At 36.5% G+C, this 16,502-nt stretch overlaps 1 protein-coding gene across 1 annotated transcript in view; it reads right to left on the bottom strand.

Annotated features, from left to right (window-relative positions):
- Nucleotides 1-16,243, bottom strand: part of LOC128642971 (LIM domain transcription factor LMO4-A) — a 37,009-nt gene extending 20,766 nt beyond the window's left edge. The window contains exons 1-2 of the mRNA XM_053695877.1: nt 15,974-16,243; nt 228-474 (exon numbers count right to left, since the gene is read on the bottom strand). Of these exons, the coding sequence (XP_053551852.1) occupies nt 228-466 (239 nt within the window). The 5' untranslated portion in view covers nt 467-474; nt 15,974-16,243. The remainder of the gene's footprint in view (nt 1-227; nt 475-15,973) is intronic.
- Nucleotides 16,244-16,502: the final 259 nt, after the last annotated feature.

Raw genomic sequence — 16,502 nt, 5'->3', positions numbered from 1 at the left:
ACAAACATGCACTAAACTTACAAAAAAAATGAATGTTTCTTTAGTCTTGCACAAAAAAAAAGGAAAAAAGTTAACATTTAATAACAAAAGTAAATTGGGAAGATGTTTAAAATTGTATGCTCTCTGAATCATAAAAAATGTTTGGGGTTTCCTGTCCCTTTAATTTAGGTCATAAGGTAAACACAGGAAAATCATTACATTTTTCCCTCCCAGAGAAACCAGCTCACCGAATATAGTCGTTCCGGCACAGGATCATGCCGCTCTTTGTGTAACAGGAAGTGCCTATCTCGCCCAGCTGAGCCTGGCAGCAAGAACACTTGAGGCATCGCGTGTGCCAGTACCTCTCCATGGAGTACAGAAGGAACCGATCTGCAATCTTTCCACCACATCCGGCGCAGGCTTTGGGAGGCGAACCATTGCTACTCACAGCCGTGGTTGTGGATTCGTTAGTCCGATTATTCACCATGCCTGTCCCTGAGAAAAAAACATTAAATGACCATTTAATACAGTAGAAAAGCATAATGAACTACATAATAGACTGCAAAAGCACTTAATCTGAATATAAAAATGTACTTTCATTAGCTGGCCCCTGTATCATGTGACAGCAGACAGCCAATCAGACATACATATACACTACTCTTGCACATGCTCAGTAGGAGCTGGTGCCTCAAAATGTGTTCATATACAAAGACTTAATTTGACAACTGAAATAAATTAGAAAGTCTCTTAAAAGTGAAAAACCAAAGTGCATTAGCAGTTTTGTAAGGTTTATCAGTATAGCCAAAGCAGTGTAACCTAGTCCTGCTTCTTGACTCACAAACTGGTAACAATATAGCCAATAATCTGATTGCAAAACGGGGATTTGTGTTAGGAAACCGGGGTTTCAGGAGTGAAAAATTAGTCAAAAACTTGACACTTTCTTAGCGACTGGTTGTTCATTTCATGTACTATTCAAGAAAATTACAGTATGTTTTATTTAAAGTCCCAGCAGAATGTGAGGAATAAAAAAGCTTTCATGTTGGCAAAGTGTGACAAACCGAAAAGCGATCTCTGCCAAAAAGATGTAACAGAATCTGTACATGTAAATTACAGCTAAAGTGCAGTGTTATAAATCATATCAGCCAGTACACAACATTGTATCTCATGCTACCAAACGGAAATCAGATTGGAAAATAAAATGCTTAAAGGGACACTAAACCCAAAAAAATTCTCATGATTCAAGTAGAGAATACAATTTTAAACATTCTAATTTACTTCCATTATCTAGTTTGCTTCATTATTTAGTTATCCTTAGTTGAAGAAATAGCAATGCACATGGGTGAGCCAATCATATGAGGCATCTATGTACAGCAATCAGCAGCTACTGAGCATATCTAGATATGCTTTTCAGCACAATATATCAAGAGAATAAATCAAATTAGATAAAAGAAGTACATTAGAAAGTTGTTTAAAATTGCATGTTCTTTCTAAATCATAAAAGAAAAAAATGTGGGTTTCATGTCCCTTTAAAGGGATAGGAAAGTCTAAATGAAGCTTGTAGGATTCAGTAAGAGTCATTTTAAAGGGACATTAAACCCACATTTTATCTTTCATGATTTAGAAAAAGCATGTCATTTTAAACAACTTTCTAATTTACTTCTATTATCTAATTTGCTTCATTCTCTTGATATACTTTGCTGAAAAGCATATCTAGATAGGCTCAGTAGCTGCTGATTGGTTGTTGTACATAGTTGCCTCATGTGATTGGCTCACCCATGTGCATTGCTATTTCTTTAACAAAGGATATCTAAAGATTGAAGCAAATTAGATAATAGAAGTAAATTAGAATGTTTAAAATTGTATTCTCTACTTGAATCATGAAATAAAATGTTGGGGTTTAGTGTCCCTTTAAGACACAAATCCACTTCCATTTTAAAATGTGCTCTCTCTTGGTATCCCTTGTTGGAAAAGGATATGCACATATCCTACACTAGTGGGAGCTAGCTGCTGATTGGTGCCTGCACACATTTGTGTCTTGCGATTGGCTAACTAGATGTGTTCAGCTAGCTGCCAGTAGTGCAATGCTGTTCCTTTAGCAAAGGAGAAGATGAAGCAAATTAAATAGAAGTAAATTAGAAAGTCCCTTTAATCTACTGGAAGACTGCAGAATCTCTCTAATACACAAACACTTTAATGGGCTGGATTCTAATATTATATTTCATCTTTTTTTAACATGGTCAGAATAAAAGTTTTCCAACTTCAGTTGCTGTGATTAGTTCTCACTACATATGACCTGAGAGGGCAGCCGAGGGGGGTGATTGCTGCCTGTATCCTGATCTCTTCCTACCCAGTGTGTTAGGAAACCGTATATGAGAGTCACTTTGCTCAAGCAGCAGAAAATAGGTCATTACACAGAGAGCTCCCCTGAGACTGGTGCTAATCACCCCTCCTGCAGCTCCCAGAAACAGCTCACTGCTCCTCCTACTGCCTGGAAAATTAACCCATTGTCTTCTTAAATGGCACATACTGATTAACCCTTGGCATGCCAGAATGGGAAAGTTAGGCGTTGTGCAAATTTAAACACACAACTATTTAAAACAGAGGTGCATTTATCTAAACAAGTGGTGGCAAGAAATGTAAATGGACAGTAAAGAGTAAACTTAAAGGGGCAGTATACTCTAATGTTTTACCCTTAACGGGACAAAGCCCAAAATGTCTCTTGATTCAGATAAAGCATACAGTTTTAAACAACTTGCCAATTTACTTCTATTACCTAATTTGTTTTGTTTTCTTGGTATCCTTTGTTGAAAATACCTAGGTAGGCTCAGGAGCAGCAAAGCATTACTGGGAGCTAGCTGCTGATTGGTGGCACATAAATGTCTCTGCTCATTGGCTGTGTTCAGCTGCCAGTAGTGCATTACTGATCCTTCAAAAAACAATACCAAGAGAAGAAAATTTGGTAACAGAAGTAAATTGGAAAGTTGTTTAAAATGACATGCACTATACGACTATTGAAAGAAAATGTTTGGGTTTCATATCCCTTTAATATGTTTCGAGTTACTTGCAATACCAGCAGCAGAATATAAAATGTATGAGAAATTGCTCCTTTAGGACAGCACATAACATTTTAAACAACTTTCCAATTTACTTTTACGCGTGTTTAGTTCTCTTGATATCCTTTGTTAAAGAGTAATCCTAGGTGAGCTCAGGAGCATGCACGTGCCTAGCCATCTGGCAGCAGTGTTATACATGTGACAGAAAAAATTGCATGTCCCTTTAAATGTGATCTCTATCAGCACCACGTCTTAGCTCTAGAAACTTGTCCGGCTCCTAAGTTAAAGGGACATGAAAATGTTTCTTCGCTCAAGATTCAGATAGAGAATACAATTTTAAACATTCCAATTTACTTCTATTATCTAATTTATTTCATTCTTTAGATATCCTTTGTGGCAGAAATAGCAATGCACATGGGTGAACCAATCACACAAAACATCTATGTGCAGCCACCAATCAGCTACTGAGCCTATATATGCTATTCAACAAAAGAACGAAAACAAAGCAAATTCAATAGAAGTAAATTGGAAAATTGTTTAAAAATGTATGCTCTTAATCACACAAAAAAAAAATATGGGTTTCATGTCCCTTTAACACTACTAAAACTACTCTTGACCAGGGACAATGCTGTAAAGGAGATCTATTTTACACAAGGAATCCCATCATCGTCATTCACGATGCGCATGTAAAACTGCAAGGTGGACATAATCTCCCTGTAACACGAGATTAAGGTGTATTTACATTCAAATCCATTCTCCTGCGCAGAAAAGGATTCAGATTACAGTGCGACCAGGGATCCTCTCCTCCACACCAATTAACTTGAGATTTGCACATGATCTGGCATCCAAACGCTGGGCTTTCCACTAGCCAGCTGGGTCTCGCATTGCTTGAGCCGCGATAACGTGATAATGTAGGTCTGACGGACATTAAGTTACGCAATGTGTCACTAATACACGCCGCTGAGCATCTGAGCCGGAAACATAAAACTTTACGACTACCATTAAATCATCAACCTGGTCGTCCAACAGCAGAGCATCTAATGCAAATGGCTCAACTGGCTAGAAGGGGTTAAATCCTTTTTCTGGAAAGGGAAATGAAACCCAAAAATTAATGTGTGATTTAAGGGACAGACTACACCAGAATTGTTATTTTTAAAAATAGATAATCCCTTTATTACCCATTCCCTAGTTTTGCATCACCAACAGTTATATTAATACACGTTTTACCTCTGATTACCTTGTATCTAAGCCTCTGCAAACTTACCCCTTATTTCAGTTCTTTTGACTGACTTCCATTTTAGCCAATTAGTGCTGACTCCTAGGAAACTCCACGTGCGTGAACTCAATGTTATCTATATAACACAAACTAACGCCCTCTAGTGATCCAAATGCATTCAGACAAGAGCAGGCCTTCAAGGTCTAAGAAACTAGGTTTAGCTTTCAAGAATACCAAAAGAACAAAGCAAAATTGGTAATAAAAGTAAATTGGAAAGTTGTTTAAAAGTACATGCCCTGATTCACGAATGTTTATTTTGGAACTGTCCCTTTAAGACAGAACATACCATTTAAAAAAAAGTTTCTAATTTCCTTTATTAAATTTGCTTTGTTCCCAAGATATTCTGTGTCGAAGAGATACCTAGGTAGGCATGTGCAGCACTACATGGCAGGAAATAGTTCTGCCATCTAATGTTCTTGCAAATGGTTAACATTCTTGCAAAACTGCTGCTGTTGAACAAAAGATACTAAGAACAAAGAAAAATTCTAAGAAAGTGCTTTAAAATTGCATGCTTTATCTGAATCAGAAAAAAAAATTGGGGTTTCATATTCCTTTAATTGCAACACATCCTGAAAAACCAAGATCTGTTACAGCTGAGTGCGTAATGTAAAAGATCCTCTGTACATAAGTAATTAACCTCAGCACAGACACATTTGTTTCAGACTAATTCAGCACATAAGATTCTCTCATTTTGTCTGATATCTTTAAGGGGTGTGTTCAGAAACTTTCATTCTTACAATATTTTCTATGGGGCAGCAGAGAAGCATCTGGAGAGCTGCTGAAACTTAAAGGGACATTAAACCCAATTTTTTTCTTTCATGATTCAGACAGAGAATACCATTTTAAACAACTTTCTAATTTACTTTCATTATCTAATTTGCTTCATTCTCTTGATATTCTTTCATGAAAAGCATATCTAGATAGGCTCAGTAGCTTCTGATTGGTGGCTGCACATAGATGCCTCATGTGATTGGCTCACCAATGTGCATTGCTATTTCTTTAACACATGATATCTAAAGATTGCAGCAAATTAGATAGAAGTAAATTGGAATGTTGTTTAAAATTGTATTCTCTATCTGAATCATGAAAGAAAATTTTGGGGTTTAGTGGCCCTTTAAGGACATTCCAGTCAAAATTTAAATACACAGATTAATCACATCTTTGATAAGAAATATATTTGCAATATACATGTATTGTCATAATGCTTCTGGTAAAGGTTCTCACCGTTTTAGTGTTAACATTTTTCTCTGCACGTGCATGTGAAGCATAGCTAGATATTCTCAGTGCACCAGCATGTTATGTACTACAGCTGCTCAGAGTGGGGCTTGTATCATGTCAGCAATTAAACTAAGTCAATACCAGATGGCACAAGCACCTTAAAGGGACAGTACACTATAAAATTGTTTCTCCCTTAATGTGTTTCCAACAACTTTTTTTTACCAACTGCAGAGTATAAAACAGATGGCCTTGTTTTACAATGGTTCAATTTACACAGTTTCAGAATAACCTTTTTTTCCAGTCATGTGACTGCTATTGAAAAGCATTGAGAAGCAGTGCATTTATTAAAATAGCCAGTAGGTGGAGCTGTCCGCTTGTGTTGCAGCAAAGTCAAGCAAGCTGAAATTAATCAGTTTAACCAGACCTGAGCTATCGAGCAGATATCAAAGGAACAAGACCTTCCTGTCTATAAATCAGTCCAGATTGGAATGCATAGAAAGAACTGTTTGCAGACTAATGCAAGTTATGTCTGTTGTGTGATTATTTTATTAGGTTTATAATGCTGTTTAGCATTTAAAGTCTTCATTTCAAAGCTTTAAAAATAATGTATTAGGTGTTACTTATGACAATTTTGAGAGGTGCCTGGAACCGAACTCCCTCACTTCCCATTGACTTACATTATAAACTGGGTTTCAATTTACAACGGTTTCGATTTACAACCATTCCTTCTGGAACCTAACCCCGGCATAAACTGAGGGCTACCTGTACTTGGAGAGAACAATGGAAAATTAACATTTTATTACATTATCTCTTCTATATCCCACTGGGAGTGTAATTTCTTCTACTGGCTGTGTTTACACAGCTTGGCCTTGAGGCCAAAAACTTTCAGGGTATGTGGGGATACCACAGGCTAAATAAACCATTTCAAATGCCAATATGAGGGTAAAGGAAATACTTGTAAACAATTTAATACACTCCAGCAGGTAAAGAGGATCATTGGGAACAAATTAAAGGGGAGAACATGTTTGAGTAAACTGTCCCTTTAAGCTCTAAGCAAGTGCTGTATTTAAAATGCTGGTGCACGGTGCATACTTAAATACACTTGAAACAGCTAAAGCTTTTACTAGAAGCATTTGTGATAATACATATATAATACAAAAAGGCAATGCATCCATGTGGAACAGCTATGGCTACTGCTACAAGACAACAGGAGCCCAAAAAAAAAGTTATTTTTTTGAACTTTTTATATTTACTGGCTGACACCAGAATCAGACAATTGCATTACTATTTAACAGTGCAAATTTGAAATAGTGAAACCTTTTTCTTTAAGAGTAATTGTTTTATCTGCAAAAGGAAGAGTTTGTTTTTGGACAAATTAAATCATGGACCAATGTGCCGTTTTTTACATTTGTCCAAAAACAACCGCACACGTCTAAGAGATAAATCGCGATAATCTGCGTTTGATCCAAGATCAGTGTGGAAGTTCTACCAGACAACCTAGCAAAATAAAAATCCTGCAAGCCGGTCTGTTAAATTGCTTCCATCAGCTTTAGGGTAACAAGTCAGAGCACTGATCTTGTGTTGGGATAAGACCCATGTAGGGCCCATTAGTTTTAAATGATGTTGACATACGGAGAAATAACTATGCAGGAGGCTAGAAATATAACTTCACTGCTCTACTAATCGGACTGTTAAATAATGACACAGAAGAAGTTAATGTATACCAATGTGACAATGGAATTTTACCTCCCGAGTCAGATTTAACCCCTTGTTGTACACAGATGCCTGGACACTGGTTAAACTATGAGCACTTGCCTCTTAAAGGTACAGACCCTTGTTGTACACAGATAGCTGGACACTGGTTAAACTATGAGCACTTGCTTCTTAAAGGTACAGACCCTTGTTGTACACAGATGCCTGGACACTGGTTAAACTATGAGCACTTGCCTCTTAAAGGTACAGGAAACCACCATTTTCTTTTATGATTTGGATAGAACATACAATTTTAAACAACTTTCCAATTTACTTGTATTCTCAAATTTGCTTCACGATCTTGTTATCCTTTGCTGAAGGAAAAGCATTGCACTACTTACAGATTCCGCAGCACTAGCAGCTAGCTGAACACACATCTAGTTAGCCAATCACAAGAGACAAATGTGTGCAGGCACCAATCAGCAGCTAGCTCCCACTAGTGTAGGATATGTGCATATTCTCTCAAGGGATACCAAGAGAACAAAGCACATTTGAAAATAGAAGTGAATATAAAAGCGTCTTAAAATGACACGCTCTGAGTCGTGCAAGTTTAATTTTGACTTTCCTATCCCTGTAAGTTTTATTATATGCATTACCAGAAAACAAACCAATATTTTTATTAGCAGGGTTTGTGATTCAGACAGAACACAAACTAAAAAAACGTTTTCAATTTACATCTTAAATTTGCTTCAATCCCATGGTATTCCTTGTTGAAGATGCCTGGAGCACTGCATTGCAGGAAAGTGGGCTTCTATCTAGTGCTCTTGCAAAACTGTTGCCATATAGTGCTGCCGACATGTGCACGCTCCTGAGCTTACCTGTCAGCTTTTCAACAAAAGATATCAAGAGAATAAATTAGAAAGTGGTTTAAAATTGCATGTTCTGTCTGAATCATGTTCCTTTAAAGTTATAGGTTTAACATTGTACAATAAAAAGCTAACTTTTTTTAACCCTTTATATGGATACTAGTTTTTCCCCCCTCTATTGCATCCAAAAGAAATGAACTTTAAAAAATAAAAAAAAACATTTATGTAGCAAAAACCCTTTGCTTGTGGGGGTAATTTGTCCACCAATAGAACTATAGGACTTTTCCTTGTCAGCCAATAAACTTCTATATTATAGAATATGCCCAGAAATCTCTGTAGGAAATGCTATGCATACAAAGCTACTACAATGTTGCTCAGTTTAAAGGGATATCAAACTCAATAAATGTTGCCACAGTGCAGCATTGCAACTGGCGATTGCAGACTGACAGGTTCCCTGCTTGCAGGGGTTAAACACTGTCTTATACAAACAGTCAAATGCAGAGACTCTTAACTGCCCCCCCCCAAAAAAAGTGAATCTGCCTTAATTTTCTTTCTGACTCCTTAATTGGATATACATTTGACACGCAGTTAATTTACAACACACGACCCACTGCTGATACAGCTTTAGGTTGCACCCACCTGTTAACTGGCTCTGCATGTCAGTGTCTCTGTGCCTTGTGGGAATTTGAAAGAACCAATTAAAGGCCCAGTAAGCAGATAAGTTTGATGTTGTGTATAGGATTTGTGTTCTTGTGGTCAGTGACTCAGAACATTGACACTATGTGGTGTCAGCACCCAGTTAAAGGGGCATGAAACATTACATTCTAGATACAATGTATACAAAGCCAAGAAATGCCTGAAGCCAGTCATTTTTTAACAAGTAGTTTAAACATTAAAAATAAAAAAAACTACTTTTTCCTTTAAAGTGCTTTTGATGCCAGAAAGGAAGAACAGTAGCTGCCATGTTGAAACCTCCCCTGCTGAGGACAATCAGGGACAGTCAATGTTTCTAAGAAGGCTATATTCCTCGCAGCCATTGCTTGCACACTGTCAGTCCCCAATTGTACTCAGCAGAAAAGGTTTTAACATTGCAGCTCACGGTTACTTTGTGGGCTTTTTATAGTTGCTATAATGTGGGAATATAAGTATATTTCAATTTTTGATTGTTCATAATTTGATCAGATTGTTCATAATTTGAATTTGGCCATTAATTTGGTTCACAGTATTACACAATAGTTTCAGGTTTACAATAGGATCTATGGGGTGTGCACATGAATTTTTTTTATATCAGGGAACTCAGAGGAAGTGATATTACAGGCTCCACACGTCTGGTTCGTAACAGAGGTACTTCCAGAATTAACATATACCCCCCCCCCCCCTGCCTTGGTACAGATGGATTAACTTGTGTTGTGCTACAATTTTACAACCTTTGATCCAGTACAACCAACTAGAAATCGGCACATTCTACAAGGAAGACTTCAAACAATCATTAACGCAACATAAAAGGGACATGGCATAAATTATCTCCAAATTTAAAGGGACATAAAACCCAAAATTTATTTTGTGATTCAGACAGAGCATACAATTTAAAAAAAAAATTGCTTTGTTGACATATATGCTTCATGTTATTGGCTCACCCAATGCGTTCAGCTAGCTCCTAGTAGAGCATTGCTCCTTCAACAAAGGATACCAGGAGAATGAAGCAAATTAAATAGAAGTAAATTTGAAAGTTGTTTAAAATTGTATTCTCTATCTGAATCATGAAAGTAAATTTGAGACTCAACGCCTCATCTCTAGGCCATACCTAGGAACTACAGCTCCTAGTATGCTGCAGGGTCAGCAGGAGTGTAATTAGTTAGGTACAATTTTCTAACTGCTGATTATTTGGAGCTGGCTCCTAGATCTTGAATAGTTTTATCAAGCAATAATATACGTTGATAAAAAAAAAAAACATACCTGAAATGTTAACATAGAAAATAATGATTGTAATATAAAATCTTTATGAATAGTAAGAAAAATATTGCTACATAACTTTCTGTAACTTCATTTTTCAAGCCATGTAAGGGTTGATAAGGGGAAGAGTGGATTGTGTCTCAATGCTACTGAGGGGAGAGGTTCTCTTGGGACCTACATCACCTTTCCACTTGCAAAAATGCAGTGCATTTTACCAGGGCCATTTTATTTGTGTCCTGGTGCCCATGAATCATAGAATCCTGGTAGATGCATGAATGTTTACAGTACTATACTATAAAGTTATACCCCTAACTTATTACCATCACCCCCAGCTAATTACCTGAACTTCTAAAACTGGGGTTTGGGACCCAAGGGATCACTTAATTTTTAGGGGTCCCCACAAAATGTGATAATTTACTGTGTACAGGGGACAGAGCAGGAGGGCTCCCTGGTACAATGACCAAACCGCAGTGACGCAATTAGGCTGAAAGGAATAGGAGGCTATTGACCTCAGCTTGTTTTTAAATATAATTTTTTGGGATAAAGGTTTTCAATTCTTCACACAACCTTGTTCATAACAAATAAATTATAAAATCTGTTGTATTAATGTTGTGGGACACCCAGCCTATATGTATACATGTGTGTGTATGCAAGAGTGTGCAAGTCACTTTCTGCATATGTTACTAATGTGAAGTACATAGCTAATTTTGTACCTCTTCAAATGTGCGCACTGCCTGTGACTAAATAGTGTAGCTTTATGTGAGTGCGATAGCAACGAAAGCTGAGTCTGTTTATGGGTCATGGGGTGTGTACCCGGTCCGGATGTGCTGTCCTTTCTCCTTGTTTTGCTTACACACACACATTTTAGTCATGACCACAAATGTAAGAAATACATTTTTTATGCACACTTAAAAAAAAACCCCGAACATTTGTGTGCAGAGTACACAGGTGTTGATCACAGAGTAAGATAAAAACCTATATGGAAGCTAAATGAGTTTAGTGATAAGCAATAGCCACAAAATTTTAATTTATTTTGCTATTAACCACTTGTCAGGCACAGTGATGTATATAAAAAAACTATTTTATACCCGTCTGACAAGGGGCTCGTTTTAGATTATAAAAAAGGTAACAACAAAATTTCCAATGTAAAAAGGGTTCCCAGGTGAACAAAAATTGTTTAAGAAGCTCTGATCTAAACCATTATAGGACCAGACTTCAGCTCGCCACAGGACAAGTGTCTGTATTTGTATCCTGGACTCAAGCCCAGGAATGCTGGGGCCAGTATGGTCCTTGGTACATCATAATCTGTACTGGCCAAAGACAGACAAGCCCTACAGACCATTCAGACGGACTAATGGTGACATTCTGTAATCTCTGGCAACACGACAACACTCAGATCATTAAAGGATTTAACAATTAGTGGCTCTTGTATCTTTTTAAATAGACCATCCAGGAAATATCTGTTGGAATTTGTCAGTATCCTGGAACAGAAAAAAAATTTAAAGAACTTTTTTTACACCCACATCTCACAGTATACATTTTCTTCTAAGTCATTTTAGTATTTTCTTTAGATTTTTTTTTTTAGTATTTTATTAAATGTTTGAAAAAAAAATACTAATTTCAATTTATCAAATATTCTATTTAGTATTTAATATTAAAACTAAAGTAACAGATTATGTCCCCTTTATGCGCAGCTATCTATACAAAAACTAAAGGGAGTATATAGGAAAGATGACGCTAGTCTACTCATATTCTAGACCACTTGTGGATATCAATTCATATGGACAAGGTCAGTGATGTTACATTGAATATGTATGAAGATGTGGGTTGGATTTAACAAATATTGTTCATGGATTCCTGTATTTGGGGAATCTATTGGGCCCAACAAAAAAACACCCTTGTAAAATGATGAATATGTGTCAGTAAAGGGGACACAGTAATGTAGAGTTAAAAGGACTGTTTTTCCTTAATGTGTTTTCAATAACTTTTTATATCAGCTGCATAGGGGGACAAGAGGGTATGATAAAGTGCTTCTCTAGGTTTATTTTAGTATATGAAATAAGTTCTTTAAAACCACAACCCATTAAAATTGCAGGGTAAGTAGACCCTTATTTTATACCTTTCTGTGCATGCTTCTTTATTTTATCTGTATAGCAAAACTTGAAAATTAACATTTTATCACTTCTCTCCTACTTCCCACTGTAATTTCTTCTGCTGGCTTGTTTGCATAGCTTTTCTATAGCTTATACTTAAAGGGACAGTCTAGTATAAACTAAACTTTCATTATTCAGATAGGACATTTAATTTTAATCAACTTTCCAATTTACTTTTATCATCAAATTTGTTTTTTTCTCTTGGTATTCTTAGTTTAAACTAAACATAGGTAGGCTCATATGCTAATTTCTAAGCCTTTGAGGGCTGCCTCTTATCACAGGCTTTTTAAATCTCTTTTCAACACAAAGAGACAAAGTACACGTGGGCCATATAGATAACACTGTGTTCAGGCACAGGGGGTTATTTAAGATCTAGCACAAACCAATGCTAAATTTAAGACAATAGATAATAAACAGTCACAGTCATGTGATCAAGGGGCTGGAAGAAGGTTCCTAGATACAAGGTAATCACAGAGGTAAAAAGTATATTAATATAACTGTGTTGGTTATGCAAAACCAGGGAATGGGTAATAAAGGGATTATCTATCTTTTAAAACCATAACAATTCTATGGTAGACTGTCCCTTTAAAGGGATACTGAACCCAATTTTTTTCTTTCATGATTCAGATAGAGCATGCAATTTTAAGCAACTATCTAATATAATCCTATTTTTTCTTCATTCTCTTGCTTTCTTTATTTGAAAAAGGCATCTCAGCTAAGGAGCCAGACAATTTTTAGATCAGAACTCTGGGCAGCACTTGTTTATTGGTGCTGTCCAATCAGCAAGGACAACCCAGGTTGTAAACCAAAAATGGGCCGGCTTCTAAACTTACATTCTTGCTTTTCAAATGAAGATAGCAAGAGAATGAAGAAAAATTAATAGGAGTAAATTAAAAAGTAGCTTAAAATTGCATGCTCTATCTGAATCATGAAAAAAATATGGGTTCAGTGTCCCTTTAAGTATAGAACCTATCAGTGGTATGTAGGGCTACCCCCAGCAAAAAACATTTCAAATGCTGAAATAAAGGTAAAGTCACAATTTGTAAATATAATACACTCCAGCAAGTAAAACGTATTATTGAGAACAAAAAAGGTGACAATTTTAGAGCACACTGTCCCTTAAAAGGGACAGTACTGTAAAATATGTCTTCCCAATTATCCATTTTACCTGCTGGAGTGTATTATATTGCTTATATGCAGCTCATTTAAATTAGCTACTTTTTCCTGTTGTATCCCCATCTAAACTGAAAATGTCAGTACAGCGGCACCGATTATAGAAAGGTTATGTAAAGAGGCATCAGATTAAATCACTCCTGATGAGGTTGGGAGAGAGATACTAAATATTGACATTTGTATATACAAACCCTTTAGATGAGATCTTTGAGTATAGAAAATAAATTATGGCTCCGCTCCCTGCAAGCACAGCCCGTTTAAATGGGTTTGTTTTAAACAAGGAAAACAGCTATTTTATGTACAACATAATAAAGAAATGTCCCAAACATTTAATACTGGCATAGAACGTAATTTGAAACACAATTAAAGGGAAAGCAAATTTTCTGGACACAATCTTAATTTGTACCAGCAATATTTCTCACATAACAGACTAAGCCATTACTTTGGGCATTATCACACTAATATCCAATCCCTTACACATCAGCATTGATTCATATAATTCTTTCTAACAGTTACTCAACAATTCTGGTTACCAGTGGACTGTATATATGTCTGTATACGAAGGGGGTTGAGTATAAATGTGAGTGGAGCAAAATTTGCATATGGTGCGGAAAGATGAGCAATTAGAAATAAAGAAAAAAAGTTCTGAATGGACAATGTCTCATTATAGCTGTTCATTGTTGAAAGATATTTTGCATTTCTCATTCCTCTAAAAACAAACTATGAAAACCTAGTGTAGAATATTTACGATAACATACACCACCTTATAAACTGATTATGTATATATATATATATATATATATATATATATATATATATATATATATACACACACACAATTACATATATATATATATATATATATATATATATATATATATATATACACACACACACACACACAATTACATATATATTTATATACACAAATACTTATAGATATACATACTGTATACACATACACAGTAGAGTGGTTCCTGAACTTTGCTCTCTGAAGCCAAAACAGCTCAAAATCTCAAATATTTCACATTTGTTTTAAATAATTGTTAGAGACAATGCTTACTAGTTAACTCATAACTTTAATCCACATATATCTTAGAAAGCAGACAAATGTGTTTGTATATATATATATTAGTCCCTAAGAATCTTAAAAGCCTGCCACAATGCTGTATTAGTACACAGGAGGTTAGAATTCAATGCATCTCATATTTATAAACCCTGACCCCTCATTGAGAATCAAAGCTACACTAGATAGATATAATCTGTATAATTTTTAATTTGCCCTTTAACAAAAAACCCCTATACCCAACTAACTAGCATCACAATAGCAATGAGTTTCTCTTACACTTGAAGATAAAATGGGCGTTCAGGATATCAGATAAACAAATTCAGCACCACTTTATATGCTAATGTTAGCAATTGTACAGACACAGGAACAGGCAAGCAGTTGCTGAGATGTAGTCAGAGTAATTACATCCAGGGAAGGGGGCTGTTATATCTAGATAAGTCTTCTGTAGATTTGCACAAGGCAACAGGAAAAGAAAAGTTTAAATATTTGTTTAATGGCATCAATATTTAACTGTTTCATTCTACTTTCTCCAACATTTATTGATTGGGTTAGCATATTTATGGCATATGATTAAATATATTAACTTTTCATGGATCAAGTTAGATATTGTTGTGCCATTGTGCATTGATTTGGAAACTAAAACTAAAATAATATTAGTGTAATACAGAATGACCTTACAGTACTATGAGCAGGTGCTATATACAGTAATACAATAGTACAGTATACAAACTTTAACAGACCATACTATTAAATATTAAAACAGGGGGGGCAGCTATTTTGGGTAGATTCAATTTTAGCAGAAAAGTTTTTTATTGTCATAAAAACAATTTTCCAAAAGTTATGTTCAACACTGGATTTATATTTATTTTTTGGAAACCTCAGCTAGCTATTTCTGAACTCTTATTAGACGAGCACAGCTGTACACTGTCAGTTCCGCAGCGTCCCCAAACATAGGTCGCAGTGACAGCTGAATTACAGCAGATAATGCATGTGAGGAGCTGCATGACAATCTATAGTTATGGGACATCCCAGGATCCCAGACACCAGGTGATAAGTGAAAGCAGATTACAAGAAAAAAAAAGTTCCTCCATTAATAGGAACCGCACATTACAAAAATAAGATCCGCGGTCAGATACAAAGGATAAGAGGGGGCAATGGGCATAAGATCATAGGACACCACGTAGACAAAGTCAGCACTTTAAATCAATAGGACAAAAAGCACCTCCTATGACAGGGAGATAAAAAGACCAAGCAGGGTACCCTAGTAGGTAGTCAGGGGTATAACTTTAGCAGACAGTACCCCAAAGTACAGAAAAAGATGCCCAATAAAGTAACAGATTGGGTAGAGGTCCCTAAGGTTATCTCTTGGGACAGAGGATACATTACATGGCAGAGGAAGTGATGCTACAGGGGATACCCAGTAAGGCAGAGTAAGGGCCACGGATCCTTAAATTAATATAGGCTGCTACAGAACTTATAAAATTGTCTTGTTAAATAAGATATAAAGTTAAACCCACTGGGAACCAAACCCCCCTTTCTACCTTAGTGCGCGCCTCTTGTGTCTGTGAGTTGTCCGCAGGTTAAACAAGATCCAGTGAACTTGCAGCAGCCCCGCAGATCAGATCCTCTCGTGCGCGTTGAGCTACTAGTAAGACAAATAGATCCTTATCCCCTAGACAGCGGATCCCAGGTACCGTGCACCGAAGCCTTTATCCAAGAAAAGGACGCTCCTCACCCTGCACTACTCTACTACTGCAGGGCAGCCTGTGATGCTCCTCCCTATATAACCACTGCTGTGTCGTCACCAGGGGGACTGGCAGGCGACCAATCACACTCGCTGGGGCGTGTCCAATGTCAAAAAAAGATCTATTGAGTTTTAAAGAGTTAAAGTCTCATTTGTGCCCTCAGCAGGCTTGTTTAGAAATGTTTCTCCGGAGTCTATAGTGCAGCTACGGCTCCCTCAGGCAAATAAAAGCTATCACTCAGCACACACTTTATTGCTTCACATCTTGCTATTATCACCAGTAATAGGAACAAAAATAATATCTAGTACCAGAAGTCATAAGGAAA

The sequence above is a fragment of the Bombina bombina genome, chromosome 12, assembly GCF_027579735.1.
Source record: "Bombina bombina isolate aBomBom1 chromosome 12, aBomBom1.pri, whole genome shotgun sequence".
NCBI classification, from domain to species: domain Eukaryota; kingdom Metazoa; phylum Chordata; class Amphibia; order Anura; family Bombinatoridae; genus Bombina; species Bombina bombina.
Note: the sequence above shows the minus strand (reverse complement) of the source record. Positions and strands in the feature narration are given on the sequence as shown.